This window comes from Bufo bufo, chromosome 3, assembly GCF_905171765.1.
Source record: "Bufo bufo chromosome 3, aBufBuf1.1, whole genome shotgun sequence".
In the NCBI taxonomy this organism is placed as follows: Eukaryota; Metazoa; Chordata; class Amphibia; order Anura; family Bufonidae; genus Bufo; species Bufo bufo.
In genome coordinates, this window is record NC_053391.1 from 578,411,580 (window position 1) to 578,428,742 (window position 17,163).

The 17,163-nt window shown below is 43.1% G+C and overlaps 1 protein-coding gene across 3 annotated transcripts in view; it reads left to right on the forward strand.

Moving 5' to 3' along the window:
* The window catches only part of ARHGEF25 (Rho guanine nucleotide exchange factor 25), a 378,058-nt gene that overhangs the window by 320,766 nt on the left and 40,129 nt on the right, over nucleotides 1-17,163 (forward strand). For all 3 annotated transcript variants that reach the window (XM_040425760.1, XM_040425761.1, XM_040425762.1), the window contains one exon: nucleotides 16,848-16,981. In XM_040425760.1, the coding sequence (XP_040281694.1) occupies nucleotides 16,848-16,981 (134 nt within the window). The remainder of the gene's footprint in view (nucleotides 1-16,847; nucleotides 16,982-17,163) is intronic.

Genomic DNA, 17,163 nt, shown 5'->3' on the forward strand with positions numbered 1-17,163 from the left:
TTGCCGTATGGTCTCTGTATAGTTGTCCCCTGCTATTCATTTCTGAGGGTGTACACTATTGTGGAATCTGGCAGAAGCTGGTACTCGTATGCTTTTTGTGCTATTATTATATATTGGAGCTGTGGTTGTGGAATACAGTTTTCCAACAGGGACTCCAGCTCCCTCCTTGTGGCTCCCCAACTTTTGGCACCTGTAGTCTAATAACCATAACACTAATACTTGCCTTTGGGTCAGAATTGGCAGGATGGCAAACTCTGTCACCGCTAATCTCTAAAGTGATTGTGATTTTTTCAGATTTTTTTCTGATTCAGTGGTTGAGGTGCGGAATGCAAAAGAGGCCACAGCCCCTGGCATTTTCATATCTTGTGTTATGCATAAAAATGTTCAGAGCTGTATGGATATAGGGCATGTCATTATGCTATATGCATTATGGGGTAAGGTTTGTACTATATATTTTTGAAGATAATGTTACCTTAAAGGGATTCTGTCACCACATTTTACCCCTTACAGTAAAACATAGCTACTTGTAGGTCTCCCTGAGCTGTATTAAATGATGCCCTTATTGACTAATAGTCTTGATTTATTTCTTTATAAAATCGATTTTAGTGATACGCTAATGACTTACATAAGGTGCCCAAGGGGATGTCCTTTCCTAACTTGGTGCCCAGCCGCATGCGCACTTCGCTCGACGATACCCTTACCTGTAGTCCGCACGGGCGCAGACTACAGTGTGTAATGCGCACGCGCAGGATTTCAAACAGGCTCAGGGATTACGTCCGCACGCCGGCTCTTGAATATATAATATTAGAGGCGGCGCTGGACACAGGAAAGCGGCGCTGGGCACCGGACCGAGGGGTGCGGCTGGGCACCAACTTAGGAAAGGACATCCCCTTGGGCACCTTATGTAAGTCATTAGCATATCACTAAAATCGATTTTATAAAGACATAAATCAAGACTATAAGTTAATAAGGGCATCATTTAATACAGCTCAGGGAGACCTACAAGTAGCTATGTTTTACTGTAGGGGGTAAAATGTGGTGACAGAATCCCTTTAATTATGTGACCTTAATCCAAGTTTTGACTTTTTATATCTATTTGTGGGGTTTTATAATGTATGGCGCTCAGGTTGCATCACCATTTGTGATGAAGACCGGGCATGAATATGATTTTCCCAATGACCATTTCAAGAAAGTAGATGGCATCTGCACAAAAGAAGCTTTCAGCATTGGAGGGTGTCTTTGTAACTGTGGATAGACTTCTGAGGGTTGTTATAATGGACGATTAATAATTGAGTACCTAATTGAGTATGCTCATGTGGTCGACAACTGTTCCTCTCAGACCCTCCATGCAAATACATGCTTGTGTTCTCAATAGGGGAGTAAAGGCTGTATTAGACAGCCTGATTCTGCCGGCGATTGTCGGGAAGGAAGCCTGCTCGCTCGCGGACAGCAGCTATTACATGCAGCAACCTCCTCCACATGCTGTCCAGTTGTTTGCCGGCAGCAGATCGTGATTAAACACCATGATCTGCCGTTGGCAAAAAAATAATTTTTAAACCTCTCAAAAGATTTGGATTGCCCGATGAACAAGCGTTTTGCTCGCTCATCGGGTAATCGGGGGCAGTATTACACTGTAATGTCATCGCTAACGACCATTCATACAAACGTTTGTTAGCGATGATTGGCCCGAAAATCGCCTGGTGTAATACAGTGGCTTATCTCCCTTGAGAACAAAAGGATCAGGCATTTTGAAATCCGACAAGCCTATCTTTTTTTTTCACCCTGAAATTTGCAGGTAGAGGAGAGTCGGGACACCACCATACGCCAAGCCAGCCAAAATCGACTGGTTTGGCCAACATTCATGTAATCTGTTTGGCTGTCCTTAGGCTGTTCATACTCACTAGATAAACTCTCATGCACCCAACAGCTATTGCTCCTGATGCCTTCATTCACATCCATGCTTGTCTAGGCCAAGCATGCGTGCGTTGTTGCCTGAACAGGAAAAAGGGATAAAGCTCCTTCCAGACACTCTGTTGACGACTTATCACCTCAACGACAAAAGGATGATTCAAGTGAAATCCAACGGCCCGATCCTTATCTCTCCTGAAATCTGCCATCAGGGGAGAGTTTGAAAGCCTCGCTTAAACATTCAGTGGCCAATCCTGCCAAAATCAATGACCAGCTTTAAGGCCTTTTACATGGCGATCAACGCAGGCTGATGGAAAGTGCACGGGGACAAATTACTGTTGTCACTGCAATCATTTGTCCCCCGTACGTTGTATGAAGCTATATATCAATCTGCTCAGCTCCTTCCACTCCATAACATGCTGCCTGCAGATTGCACGAGCACCCGGCATTATAACTATTTATAATGCTGTGTGTCTCTGCATGACTTTAATGCTACAGAATCATACTGACAGGATTGTTTCAATATGATCCTGTAGAAGGTCAGGCAGAAGCACATAGCCGAGCCGGTCAGCAGCCAATATATGAAGTGCTTATGGGTGCGGTCGACAGTTTGGTGGAGGATCAGGTTCAGGAACTGATCATAAATGGTCAATATATAGAGGAGTAAGATCACGGGATGTGATAGGCCACCCTAAAAGCATGTGTTTTTAGGGAGCGCCTAAAACTGTGTATATTGTGATTTAACCTAATTTCTGAGGTAGGGCATTCCGGAGAACTGGTGCAGCTCGGGAGAAGTCATGGAGCTGGGAGTGAGAGGTTCGGATTATGGCGGATGTCAATTGTAAATCATTGGCTGAATGGAGAGCACGGGAAGGGTGGTAGAGATAAGGGAAGAGATGTGAGGGGGCGCAGCACTGTGGAGAGCTTTGTGGGTGAGGACAAGCAGTTTAAAATTGATGCAATGACTGGCACAGAGTGGAGGCATCGGAGTAGCGGTTGGACAGATAGCGTGCCTAATTCATTTTCTCATTGCTCAAACTGATTTTCACAGATACACAGATTATTTCTTTGAATACTTGGCCAAATTATCATCTCTAAGGGCCTTTTAAGTCAGTTATTTGATGGTCAAGGCTTAAAAACTAGCAAAATTCTTCAATTCACTATAGAAGTTTTACAAGACTTTCTCTTTCTGGCTGCAGAAAAAAAATATACTTTTCACACTTGTAACCCACAAGGCAGCCATTCCTGAGAAATTGCAGCACGTTCTCAGCGCCTTCGTTGCTATGGAAACCTTCCTTTGAAGATAGCATATTGCATATTACATACGCTTTGATTGAGTGCTACTGTGGTGGGGTTTTGTGGCTGCTGTATAATTTATGTCTGATTTATTTCTGAATTTCGCTTTGATTATCAGCATTTTTATGTAAAGACAAACAATATTTTCATCACGTAATAGTCTCTTTCCTTCCAGTTATGATAAATTGGCCGCACTATTTATATCAGTCATTTTTTACAAGCATTCTTATTTCATGTGTGACTTCTATAGTGAAATGAATGAATCTGTTTTCATTGCTTGACTGGTGACCTTTCCCTCAGCCACTCATAGTGTGAACAGAAGGTCTTGGGAACCTCAGCTATGTCTCCCCTCTAATCCTCAGGGTCATTGCATTTTTCTGTGATGAGACAGAACCGAGAGACACTACAGCTGAATAGACAGCTGCAGTCCCATACAGGTCCTTACTTTTTGACTGTCTATATAATTATTTTCCGTAAAGTTCTAGGTTAAGCATAGTGCATCATTTTTATTTTGAGGCTATGACATAGGTTCTCTGGGACATTACGGATCAAGATGACCGAAAAGAGTATAATATTTACTTTTAAAGTGTACCTGTTTTTTTCAGGTGACTCATCAGAATAAGCTGACATGTGCATGCATGAGAAGTAGCACTATATCTGACTTGTATATGGCATTTTCAGCAGTTTTCTCCTGCTGTAGGCTCTATTTCTAGTTCCCATTTTCCCTGGAGAGGTGGAGATTAGCTGTTATGATGTCTCCCATACACAGCACACAGAGAGAAGAGAAGATCCTGCTCCCCTAACTCTTTGTAGCACACCCTCAGAAGAAACAGCAGCGTGGAGTACATTGTGCAGCAGTACTGAGAAGTGTAGCAGTGAATCCAGCACTAGGGTGAGACAGAAAATGTAGCTGAAGTGTCTGTGTGTCTTTGCCTCTGTCTCCCTCCAGCAGCTCACTCCTCCTCATGCTCTGCTCTTCTCCATAGACTTCTAAGGCCAGCATAACTAATCTCTATGTAAGCTTATAGTCCATCCTGTCTGTCAAGACATTTTTGTGAGCATTGAACTGAGTGCATGATTAGAGCAGGAGGCATAAGGAGAGAAGAAGAAGTGGCTCTTAAATGGAGAAAGAATATTTTTTGCAATATAAAAAACAGTATTGTTTCTGTGCAAACTATCAAATATAAATAGTCTTTTAATTGGCTTCTGTTGAGATTCCACCACATCCTATATTCCCCTATATGAATAGTGCAGTTGGTTCGTGATATAAATCACCCCTACCTTAGTTTCTCCTGGGGTCTGTTCTTTCGATAGTCCAGCTGTGGTAAAAGCTCCAAAGGCTTGGCTCAATCCTGGAGTCCTTTAGAGGCAGTTTAGTTTTTTTTCTTTCAGATAGAAGCGTGCCCCGGCCGGCAGAACGCCTCCTGTTTGACGTCACCTAAGCACAGCTACAAAAGCTGAAATAGGACAAAAATCCAATGCGTTTCGAGAAGTATCGCTTCTCTTTCTCAGGGATACCATTCTCCCATTACTGCTCCTCTATATAAGTCCTAACCGGGTTCCTGGGTGGAGTTATGCAAATCCATGTCAGTTGTCTGCGTATACACATATGTGACCCTTTTAGTTGTCAAAAGCAAATATTTAAACCTCACTATTGAGACCCCACGGAGCTAGACTATTAAGATTAAACATCGACCTAGTCTCTGCTCTTGATTGATATTTGATTAAATCTCCTCCTCTTATACTCACTGTAACTTTCTCTATACCGCATACAGAAGACCCTTTCCATTTCCCCGCGTGTACCTCAGAATAATGTCTCGATACAGGGTGTCCTTCATTTTTTCGCTCTATATTATATATGTGCTCCCTTACAAGTTCTTTTAGGGGTCTTTTTGTTCTACCTACGTAACATTTCTCACATGGGCATGTTATTAAATATATGACCCCTTTAGTATGACATGTAATATGTTGTTTTATTGTCTGTTTGTAAAGGCCTTCTTTATCTTTTATGTCATAGACTGGTTTTGTACGGGCTAGTTTATGGCAGCTCATACATTTTTTACAAGGAAAAAAACCTTTTGGGATCCCTATATTGCTACTCATTGTTTTTACTGTTTTAACAGTTGGTGCGATCATGTTGCCTATTTGGAGCTTTTTTATATATGAATCTGGGATTTTCTGGAATCTGTTCTCTGATAATTTTATCCTGACGGAGGATATCCCTGTATTTTTTAACTATATTTCTAAGTATACTGGATTGATTATTGTAAGGGTCCATTCACACGTCCGCAAAATGGTTCCGCGTCCGTTCAGCAATTTTGCTGAACAGGTGCGGACCCATTCATTTTCAATGGGGCCGGAATGTGCTGTCCGCATCCGCATTTGCGGATCCGATTGCGGACAATAAAAGGCATTTTCTATGAGAGTGCCGGCGATTTGTGGTCTTCAAAATGTGTAACGCACATTGCTGGTGTCCGTGTTTTGCGGATTCGCAATTTGCGGATCCGCAAAACACATACGGACGTGTGAATGGACCCTAACCTGAAATAATTTCAGGAATTATTGTTTTATTATTATTTTGTTTATTAATTTTATTACTATCTACATCATGCTCAATTAATACTTGTCTGTCAGTGCTTCCTACTACTTCTCTTTGTTTATTGAGGAGGTCACAGGTGTATCCTTTGGTTTCAAATTTATTTTTTAATATATTTGTTTCCTGTTCAAAATCCTCTTTTTTGCTACAATTTCTACATAGGCGCATGAATTGACTTCTGGGTACATTTAATAGCCATTGTGGCAAATGACAACTAGTCATGGCAATAAAGCTATTAGAACAGAAGTATTTGAACACCCTGCGATTTTGCAAGTTTTCCCACTTAGAAATCACGGAGGGGTCTGAAATTCACATTGTAGGTGCATTCCCACTCTGAGAGACAGAATAAAAAAAAAAAATCAGGAAATCACATTGTATGATTTTTAAAGAATTTATTTGACAGAATTTGTCCAGTATTTGAACACCTGAGAAAATCAGTGTTAATATTTGGTACAGAAGCCTTTGTTTGCAATTACAGTGGTCAAACGTTTCCTGTAGTTCTTGACCAGGTTTGCACACACTGCAACAGGGATTTTCTCCTCTAGATCTGTCAGGTTTCGGGGCTGAGCAACACGGAGTTTCAGCTCCCTCCAAAGATGTTCTATTGGATTTAGGTCTGGAGACTGGCTAGGCCACTCCAGAACCTTGATATGCTTCTTATGGAGCCACTCCTTGGTTATCCTGGCTGTGTGCTTTGGAAGACCCAGCTACGACCTATCTTCAATGCTCTGACTGAGGGAAGGAGGTTGTTGCTCAAAATATCACAATAAATGGCCCCATTCATCCTCTCCTTAATACAGTGCAGTCGTCCCGTCCCCTTCGCAGAAAAGCACCCCCAAAGCATGATGTTACCACCCCCATGTGTCACGGATGTAGTAGGGGAGAACACCAAAAGACAACAAGAAGGAAAGGAAAAGACACTAGGCCTCACCGCTAGGGAAGGAAAAGGGTCACCACCTATAAAACCCTGCTCCTGGCCCTAACTCCTATCCGTATGGGCACCTCTCGATGGTAGAGATGCCCATACAGAGGAACCTAGAAAACCCTGGTGGCCCTCGGATGCCCTAATGGTAATGACAGGGCAGAGACTACCTGCTCCTTCCCTGGTGAAGGAACCAGCGTCTCGCTGAGGCCTAGTAAACAACAAAGGTGGGGGGGAATACAAAATACAACAAACGGAACACTTAACTTCTGAGGCTGATGGATGATGGATAAACAGGACTTCAACTAGAACCACACTCCAGCTCTTCCAAAAACCAAATGAAGCTATCCAAAACAAGGAGTGATGTGTAAAGTCAGACTAAATAGGGGGAGGTAAAGGCCACATGATCCACACCTGAACAGGAGGTGTGGACATACAAGCAACACACAAAGTGAAACCAAAACCAAAAGAGGCTGTCAGATCACTAATGTGCAGATAATCTTTCAGACCTTCTAAAACCTGTCACTGGTGTGACACCATGCTTCACAGTAGGGATGGTGTTCTTGGGATGCAACTCATCCTTTTTCCTCCAAACACGACGAGTGAAGTTTAGACAAGAAAATTCTACTTTGGTCTCATCTGACCACATGACTTTCTCCCATGCCTCCTCTGGATCATCCAGATAGTCATTGGCAAACTTCAGACGGGCCTGGACATGTGATGACTTGAACAGGGGAACGTTCCGTGCAATGCATGATTTGAAACCATGACGGCGTAGTGTTCTACTGACAGTGACCTTTGAAACTGTGGTCCCAGCTTTTTTCATGTCATTGACCAGCTCCTCCATTGTAGTTCTGGGCTGATTCCTCACCTTTCTTATCATCAGTGATACCCCTCGAGGTGAGATCTTGCATGGAGCCCCCAGTCCGAGGGAGACTGACAGTCGTCTTTAGCCTCTTCCATTTTCTAACAATTGCTCCAACAGTTGATCTACTGTATTTTCACCAAGCTGCTTGGCAATTCCCCCGTAGCCCTTTCCAGCCTTGTGGAGGTCCACAATTTTGTCTCTGGTGTCTTTTGACAGCTATTTGGTCTTGCCCATGGTAGCAGTTGACATTCTGCAGTTACGGCCTGGGATCGCGTTAGTCTCACGCATGTGCGGTGCGCTTATTACTGCACGATCCCAGCTCCCGCAGATAGCCGGATTTCATCAGCACACCTCCCAGGCCGCACTGCAGGATGTCAATCACACAGAAGAGGGGATAGTTAGGGGGCGTGCTTATCTTGACATGAAGCAAGAAGGCCGCTGCCCCCTTGACTTCAGACAGACCGGCGAGATAGAGCTGATGGCGATTAAAGCATCGTTTTTGTCATGTAAGGAGCATCAGTTTACCGGATCAAACACATCATTAATAGACTGGGGGCTACTATAAGGTAATGCTGGCGGCTTTATATACGATTTTGAGGTGACAGGTTCCCTTTAAAACTCCCCACTGTTCCTGCTGTGACCACATCCTGAGGTAGACTATTCCACAGATTCAGAGTTCTTACTGTAAAGAAGCCTTGATACCTCTGGAGACTGAACTTTTTCCTTTTAAGGGCATTTTACATGGAACAGTTTTTCACCGTATTTTTTTGTATGGCCCATTTATGAGGTTAATCATGTCTCCTCTTAGACGTCTCTTCTCAAGACTAAATAAATAAAAATTTTAAAATCCTTCCTCATAACTAAGACCCTCCAGGCCCTTTATCAGATTAGTCGCTCTCCTTTCTACTCGCTCCAGCTCCAGGGCATCCTTTCTACGGACTGGTGCCCAGAACTGAACTGCATATTCCAGATGAGGCCGCACCAACGCTTTGTAAAGTGGTAATATTACATCCCTGCCCCACGAGTCCATGCCTCGTTTAATGCATAACTATATCCTGGTAGCCTTAGAAGCAGCTGATTGATATTGTATGCTGTAATTGAATCTACCATAGTTACTTACCCACATACAGACGTTTTCTCCCAGTCCGAGATTTCTCATTTTATATACTAACCTTTTATGTGGTACAATGTCAAATGCTTTGGAGAAGTCCAGATACACGACATCCATTGATTCTCCGCTGTCAAGTCTAGAACTTACCTCCTCATAGAAACTGATTAAATTAGTTTGGCATGACCGATCCCTCATGAAGCCATGCTGATATGGCGTTATTTGCTTATTTCCGTTGAGATGCTCTAACATAGCATCTCTCAGAAAACCTTCAAACAGTTTACCCACATCAGATGTTAAACTTACCGGCCTATAGTTTCCAGGCTCTGTTCTTGGACCCTTTTTGAATATTGGCACCACATTTGCTATGCGCCAATCCTGTGGGACATTCCCTGTCAGTATAGAGTCTGCAAATATCAGAAATAATTCCCCATACGGGGGTGTATGCCATCCGGTCCTGGCGATTTGTCTATTTTAATCTTTTTAAGACGCTGTACTTCTTCCTGGGTCAGACAGGACACTTTTAATGGGGAATTTATATTTACATTCAGCATTTCATCTGACAGTTTATTTTCCTCAGTGAATATATTGGAGAGAAAAATATTTAACAGCTTTGCTTTCTCCTTGTCGCTCTCTGCGACTCCCCCCTCATTACTCTTTAAATAAATTAAATAATAGAAGACCCAGCGCTGAACCTTGGGGTACACCACTTATAACCCGGGACCATTCTGAATAGGAATCATTGACCATAACTCTCTGGACACGGTCCTTCAGCCAGTTTAACTCTCTGGACACGGTCCTTCAGACAGTTTTCAATCAAATTACAAACTATACTTTCCAAGCCTATAGACCTTACTTTACCTATTAAACGTCTATGAGGGACAATATCAAAAGCCTTTGCAAAATCCAGTAACACTACATCCACAGACGCCCCTCTGTCTAGGCTACTACTCTCCTCAAAAACAAATCAGGTTAGTCTGACAACTTCTGTCCTTGGTAAACCCATGCTGGTTATCACTTATAATATTATTTACAGTCACATACTCCTGAATATAGTCCCTTAAGAGTCCTTCAAACTTCCCACAACAGAAGTTAAACTAACATGTAGAGGACCTAGATCCCTTTTTTGACTATGGGCACCACATTTGCCTTGCGCCAATCACTTGGCACTGTACCAGTACCTAGAGAATTTCTAAAAATTATAAAAAGGGGCACGGCAATGACAGAATTGAGCTCTTTTAGAACCCTTGGGTGTAATCCATCTGGACCCGAAGCCTTGTTCACATTTACTTTATTTAACTTAGCTTGGACCATATCTACAGTTAGCCTATTGAGTATAATACTGGATGTACTAACAGCCCTGGCACCACCAATATCAGATCCTTTCTCTTCTTTTGTATATACAGAGTTAAAAAGCACATTCAGTGACCCCCCACCCCCCTTTACCGTTATTTAAGGACCCTACCTGCTCAGACCTTGGTTTTTTAGCATTTATATATTGAAAGACTTTTTTGGGATTTGTTTTGCTCTCTATTGCCACCTGCTGTTTTGTATTTTTGAAGATTTTTATCTTTTTTTATTGATTTTATTAAACTTTTTTGTAAATTTCAAAGGTTACAGTTGACCCCTCAGATTTTTATTTTTTAAATGCCCTTTTTTTATTGCCTTTTTACAGTAGCTGTAAGCAATGTGGGGTTTAATTTTAGCCGTCTATACTTGTTACCTACAGGATAAACTTTGCAGTGTAATTACCCAATGTGGATTTAAAGCTCTCCCATTTATCCTCAGTATTATTATCTTACAGTAGCTGCTCCCAGTCTATGCCCTGAAATGCTGCCCTAAACCTGGAGAAATTAGCTTTTTTATTTTTATTCTGTGTTTTTGCTGTCTCGGCCACAGTTTGCTTCTTATAATTCAGAGGGAATATAATTATATTGTGGTTACTATTAGGCTACTTTCACATTAGTGTTCTTATGCGGATCCGTCATGGATCTGCAAAAACGCCTCCATTATAATATACAACTGCATGCATCCGTCATGAACGGATCCGGTTGTATTATGTCTTCTATAGCCATGATGGATCTGTCATGAACACCATTGAAAGTCAATGGGGGACGGATCAGTTTTCTATTGTGATCCGTCCCCATTGACTTACATTGTGTGTCAGAACGGTTCTGTTTGGCTCTGCTTCGTCAGGCGGACAGCAAAACACTGCAAGCAGCGTTTTGGTGTCCACCTCCAGAGCGGAATGGAGACGGAACGGAGGCAAACTGATGCATTCTGAGCGGATCCTTTTCCATTCAGAAAGCATTAAGGCAAAACTGATCCGTTTTGGACCGCGTTTGAGAGCCCTGAACGGATCTCACAAACGGAAAGCTAAAACGCCAGTGTGAAAGTAGCCTTACCTAGTGTTTTTTAGCAAGATTTCCAACAAGCTCTGCATCATTGGAAATTACCAGATCCAACAGAGCATTGCCCCCTAATGTGATCTTCTACAAACTGACCAATAAAGTGGTCCTGCATCAAGTTGAGGAATCTTCTCCCCTTTGTGGTTGAGGCAGAATCACGACCCCAGTCAATTTCTGGGAAGTTAAAATCTCCCATTATGACCACTGTACTTTATGTTCCCTTTTTTTATTTACCCCTTAAAATGTATGAACATATATGTACCGGTAGTTCACATAGCCTTATGCTGAAAAATGTTATGTGAACTAATGAGTTCATATACATGAGGAAGAAGAGGGATTCTGTCTTCAAATGGTTTAGAGGATAAGTTTCTTAATCTGGTGGCATTAGAGGCAGAGCTTGTTAAGAGCTCATTTGCAGACCCTCTTCCCAGAATTCCAGAGGGGCGGTACCTGGCCTATAAGGCCCCTTTCACATGGGCGAGTATTCCGCGCGGATGCGATGCGTGAGTTAAACGCATTGCACCCGCACTGAATACCGACCCATTCATTTCTATGGGGCTGTTCACATGAGCGGTGATTTTCACGCATCACTTGTGCGTTGCGTGAAAATCGCAGCATGCTCTATATTCTGCGTTTTTCACGCAACGCAGGCCCCATAGAAGTGAATGGGGTTGCGTGAAAATCGCAAGCATCCGCAAGCAAGTGCAGATGCGGTGCGATTTTCACGCACGGTTGCTAGGAGACGATCGGGATGGAGACCCGATCATTATTATTTTCCCTTATAACATGGTTATAAGGGAAAATAATAGCATTCTGAATACAGAATGCATAGTACAATAGTGCTGGAGGGGTTAAAAAAAAAAAAAAAAATTTAACTCACCTTAGTCCACTTAATTGCGATGCCCGGCATCTCCTTCTGTCTCCTTTGCTGAACAGGACCTGTGGTGATGTCACTCCGGTCATCACATGATCCATCACATGATCCATCACATGATCCATCACATGATCTTTTACCATGGTGATGGATCATGTGACTTTTTTCTGCTCTGCACTATGCTCGCCAGTTTTCTGAAAGTGGGCGTGTTTTCTTATGTAAATGAATCTCTAGACAGATTTACTATTGGGACTATTTAAAAAGTCGCAAAAAAGTCGCAATTTCACTCCAGTGAGGACCATGCTTATCTTATGAGACTTTTTAATAGAACATGCGACTTTTTCATAAAAACGTGCAACTTTTTCGTAAAGATGTACGACTTTTGTAAAGCTGCTTACTGACGGATAAACTGCTACTGTCAAACCACATTTATTACAGTCTTAAAGGGCTGATCATAAATCTGACTTGGCTAAAACTGACTTTAGCCATATGTTAAAGTGGAGTGAGCCGTCAGAGTAATGATAAATCTGGCCCTATGTCTCCAGCTACAATACTATAACTTGTGTGACAGCAGCGATATACAGAAATCGTGTGACCCCCGCCCCCCCCCATCCCATCTACAATATAGCATGACTAATTTACTTGGTTCTACCATTACAGTTACTGTCCATATTCTGCATCTATCCATCATGTATAATTAATGTGGCTAGCACAAACAGAAATTGTGGCATCGTACAATGGCCTGTTTTACAGCAGTAAAGAATAGGGCCTATAACTCAATGGGGAAAACATTCTAGACATTTAGGGGGAAATTTATAATTTGGGATTGATTTCATGTCACTTCTAAATCTGGTTTTGCATTGTGTGGTTGCACCAAATTTATAAGTGGTGCACAGTTTTCATATATTTGGTGCTACTGCATTGAGCTGGTTTTTGGTGTAAAAATGTTGCACGACATGTCAATTGCAACATTTTGGAGACACAACACTTTTCAAAGTGGTCTATGTTTAAAGAGGACCTTTCACCGATTCTTACCCTATGAACTAAGTATACTGCCATGGAGCCCGGGGATCTCACTGCACTTACTATTATCCCCGGGCGCCGCTCCGTTCTCCTGCTATGCCCTCCGGTATCTCCGTTCCCTAAGTTATGGTAGGCGGAGTCTGCCCTAGCGCTGGCCAATCGCATTGCAGAGCTCACAGCCTGGGAGAAAATAACCTCCCAGGCTGTGAGCTCTGCGCTGCGATTGGCCAGCGCTAGGGCAGACTCCGCCTACCATAACTTAGGGACTGGTATCTCCGCCTACTATAACTTAGTGAGCGGAGATACCGGAGGGCATAGCAGGAGAACGGAGCGGCGCCCGGGGATAATAGTAAGTGCAGTGAGATCCCCGGGCGCCGCTCTACATGTCGGTATAGTTAGTTCATAGGGTAAGAATCGGTGAAAGGTCCTCTTTAAGGCAGAAAAGTGAGATTAGACCTTAAATATGGCACATTTAGGCCCCAGTCACACAACCCTATTTTTTTTGGTCCGCATCCAATCCACATTTTTATAAGGATAGGATGTGACCCATTCATTTCAATGGGTCCACAAAAAAATGCTGACAGCACACCGTGATGCAAAAAAACAAACCAAAAAAATGATGCATGCAAAATGCATAGTTGTGTGACCCTTACTATCCGTTACACTTGAATTGTTGCATCCTACACTGCGCAGCCTCCTTGTGTATTTTTAAGACTAAGGCCTCATGCACCGTTGTTGGCCCTTATTTCAGCCGACAAACCGTGGGTTCGCAATATACGGGCACCGGCCATTTGTGCACTCAGTTGAATGGGTCCACAATATGGAAGGTGTGGTGCGGGACGGAGGCCCCGAAGGTGTGGTGCGGACCATCGGAATCCAGATCAGACACCACCATTCAAGTGAATGGGTCCTGCGTCTGCAAACGTCAGCCCTACGGTCAGTGCCTGTGCATTGCAGACCACAATTTGTGGTCCGCAGCACGGGCATCGGCCAACAATGGCCGTATGCATGAGGCCTAAGTCATACAACACATTGCAGTTGCACCAAATACATGAAAGCTGTACAAGCCTTCATAAATTTGGTGCAACCTCACAATGCAAAACCAGGCTTAAAGGTGAGGTGAAATCTATCTGAAATGATAAATGTTCCTCAAAATGCATAAATCATTTGTCCGGGTCTTTCCCTGATCCTTCGGATTGTAATGCACATTGTATTGGAACATATACTTGGTGTTGTCTATCATTTCTGGATTGACATGTGAGTTTCTATCGTGAGTTACTCGACAGCTATCCCTTGTACTGTGTGGGGGGCGTTCTCCTCTTACCTATGGACCCTCTGCGGCTTACAGTTGTTGTGCTATATATCCACATTAATAATTCAGAACATAGGTCCAAGGCCGAGGTCTCGTGCCTGGACTAGGCAGACTGTCTGTCTCAGATTTATCCCACAGACTGAACTTTTTAATCCTTCCCCTCATTACTCACTGTTACATGGAGGCTATCCCCACGGCCGGCTGCTAGAGCAGGACCGCCATTATACCTGAGGCACCTAATGATGTGCCTCCCAATTATAATTTCCCACCAGTTACCCTTTTATGAATGACAAGAAGAGGTTACTCTGTTCTTAAACCTGATTAAACGGAGATTATCTAAAAATGTAGCGCAGTCAACAAAATCCCTATCGGAACTGATGGCAGCTACTTAGATGTCGGTGTTTTCTACAGTTCTACTTCTATGATAGCCTGGAGCCTAGTCCTGGCACTGCAGCCCATTCAAACATCTGATCAGCGGGGCTGCCGGGAATCGGGCCCCCACCAATCTGATATTGATGAGCCATCTTGTGGAGAGGTCATCAATATTTATGTCCGGGAAAACACCTTTAAGATGGCCGTTGAAGGTGGACGTTTCCATCTTCTGCACCTCGCACATTAGTAAATATGATAACACTTCTCGTGATGCTGTAATTGTTCAGATGGTAGTAGAGGTTTAACCAGACGTCAGGCTGGGAGCTATACGTTGTATATATATATTATTATTTTTTTGGGAAAAAAGCAAGCTCTTCAATCCCCAGAGCTTCCTGTCTGTACTTATTTGAAGAAAGCTATTATGACATTGACAGATCCCTTTTACCAGAATGCCTCCACTGCCAGCATTTCTTGTGCTGATCAATAATGTATAAGACTGAGAGGCAATTACCTTATGTGTCTATACTCACTATATCTATTCTCTGTACTGAATAATACACAGCCGCCTTCACGTACTCGCCTGGGCTTGTATCTGCAGCGAAGAGGAAAGCGAGGTTCACACCCCTGTCCTCTTTCCTATACAACCACATGGTGTGTTCGTGATCAGCTCGGATGGCAGACTGGTGCGGTTGCGAACCACGTGGCCAATTAGGCTGCAGCTCCCTTTTATTTAACTAGCCAGTCTTCATTGTTAACGGACACGCGGTATGGAGGGTGCCATTAACAATGAAGACCGGCTATACAGTGCAGTCTCCATTACTTAAATAAAAGGTAGCTGCGGCCTAATTGGCCACGCAGATCCGTGCCCCGAACGGCTCAAGACCGCACCATGTAGTCATACCCTATAAGGCCAAATAAGTAGAAAAGTACATCAGTCTTCATCAGTTCATCAGAGAAAAGTCATAGAGGGAAGGCTGTCAATCACTGATAGGACCGTCTCCTTGACTTCAAAGCCCAGAATGAGCAGAGATATAAATGAATAAATTACAAGTTTTACTGAGTCTTTTCCCATAAAACCCTTCATTAATCTGCTCAGCTCCTCCTGCTCTATAACATGCTGCCTGCAGATTACACGGTGACAAGTTCTCTTTATACATCTGCTCAGCTCCTCCTGCTCTATAACATGCTGCCTGCAGATTACAAGGTGACAGGTTCTCTTTATACATCAATCTGCTCAGCTCCTCCTGCTCTATAACATGCTGCCTGCAGATTACACGGTGACAGGTTCTCTTTATACATCTGCTCAGCTCCTCCTGCTCTATAACATGCTGCCTGCAGATTACAAGGTGACAGGTTCTCTTTATAGATCAATCTGCTCAGCTCCTCCTGCTCTTTAACATGCTGCCTGCAGCTCACACAGTGACAAGTTCTCTTTATACATCAATCTGCTCAGCTCCTCCTGCTCTATAACATGCTGCCTGCAGATTACAAGGTGACAGGTTCTCTTTATAGATCAATCTGCTCAGCTCCTCCTGCTCTATAACATGCTGCCTGCAGCTCACACAGTGACAAGTTCTCTTTATACATCAATCTGCTCAGCTCCTCCTGCTCTATAACATGCTGCCTGCAGATTACACGGTGACAAGTTCTCTTTATACATCAATCTGCTCAGCTCCTCCTGCTCTATAACATGCTGCCTGCAGATTACACGGTGACAGGTTCTCTTTATACATCAATCTGCTCAGCTCCTCCTGCTCTATAACATGCTGCCAGACACCATGTTCAACCTGACAGGTTTCCTTCACATTGCAGAACAAGCATGCTTTTTCTTCTGGAGTGGTGTTTTTTTGACACTAGATTTTTGGGTCAATGGCATTTTTTTTTTAAATCGCAGCATGCTCCGGGTGTGTCAATGTATATTGTGTTCTTTGCAGAAATCCTGCAAAATAAGCAGCAAAAGGGTGAAAAACAGCCCCGAATGGGATATGTGTACTTTCCTTTGGGACTGATCTACATTGCAAGGATTCTAAGTATTTTATCTTTCTCAAGACTTCTGCAAGGCAGAGTGTCAGGACTGTACTTCACGCTGATAAGTGGCTGGACAACATCATGGAAATGTTTTGCTTCATTGACAAAGATAGATGACTCTTTACTTTTCAGGATCCGCACACGTCCTACCTCTCAGACTCCAAGGAGGATGAATCTATAGCTTCTGAAACATCAACATCTGTCGCTTCCTTCTATCCCCCTGAAGAAACAGAAGAAGAAAGGAAGAGTGCCTTAGAAAAGAGTATGTAAGTGAGTCCTTTTTGGGTATATGGGTGGAGACGGTTGACGAATGTCATTTTTAGATTTTACCTGTAGCTGTGAAATTAAAACCCCCTGACAAGTGAATTGGATAACATTGGTTTTCTCATTGTAACGGCTTCTTGCTGGTTCTTAAAGTTGACGTGTTGAAAGCAGGAAACATGGGCAG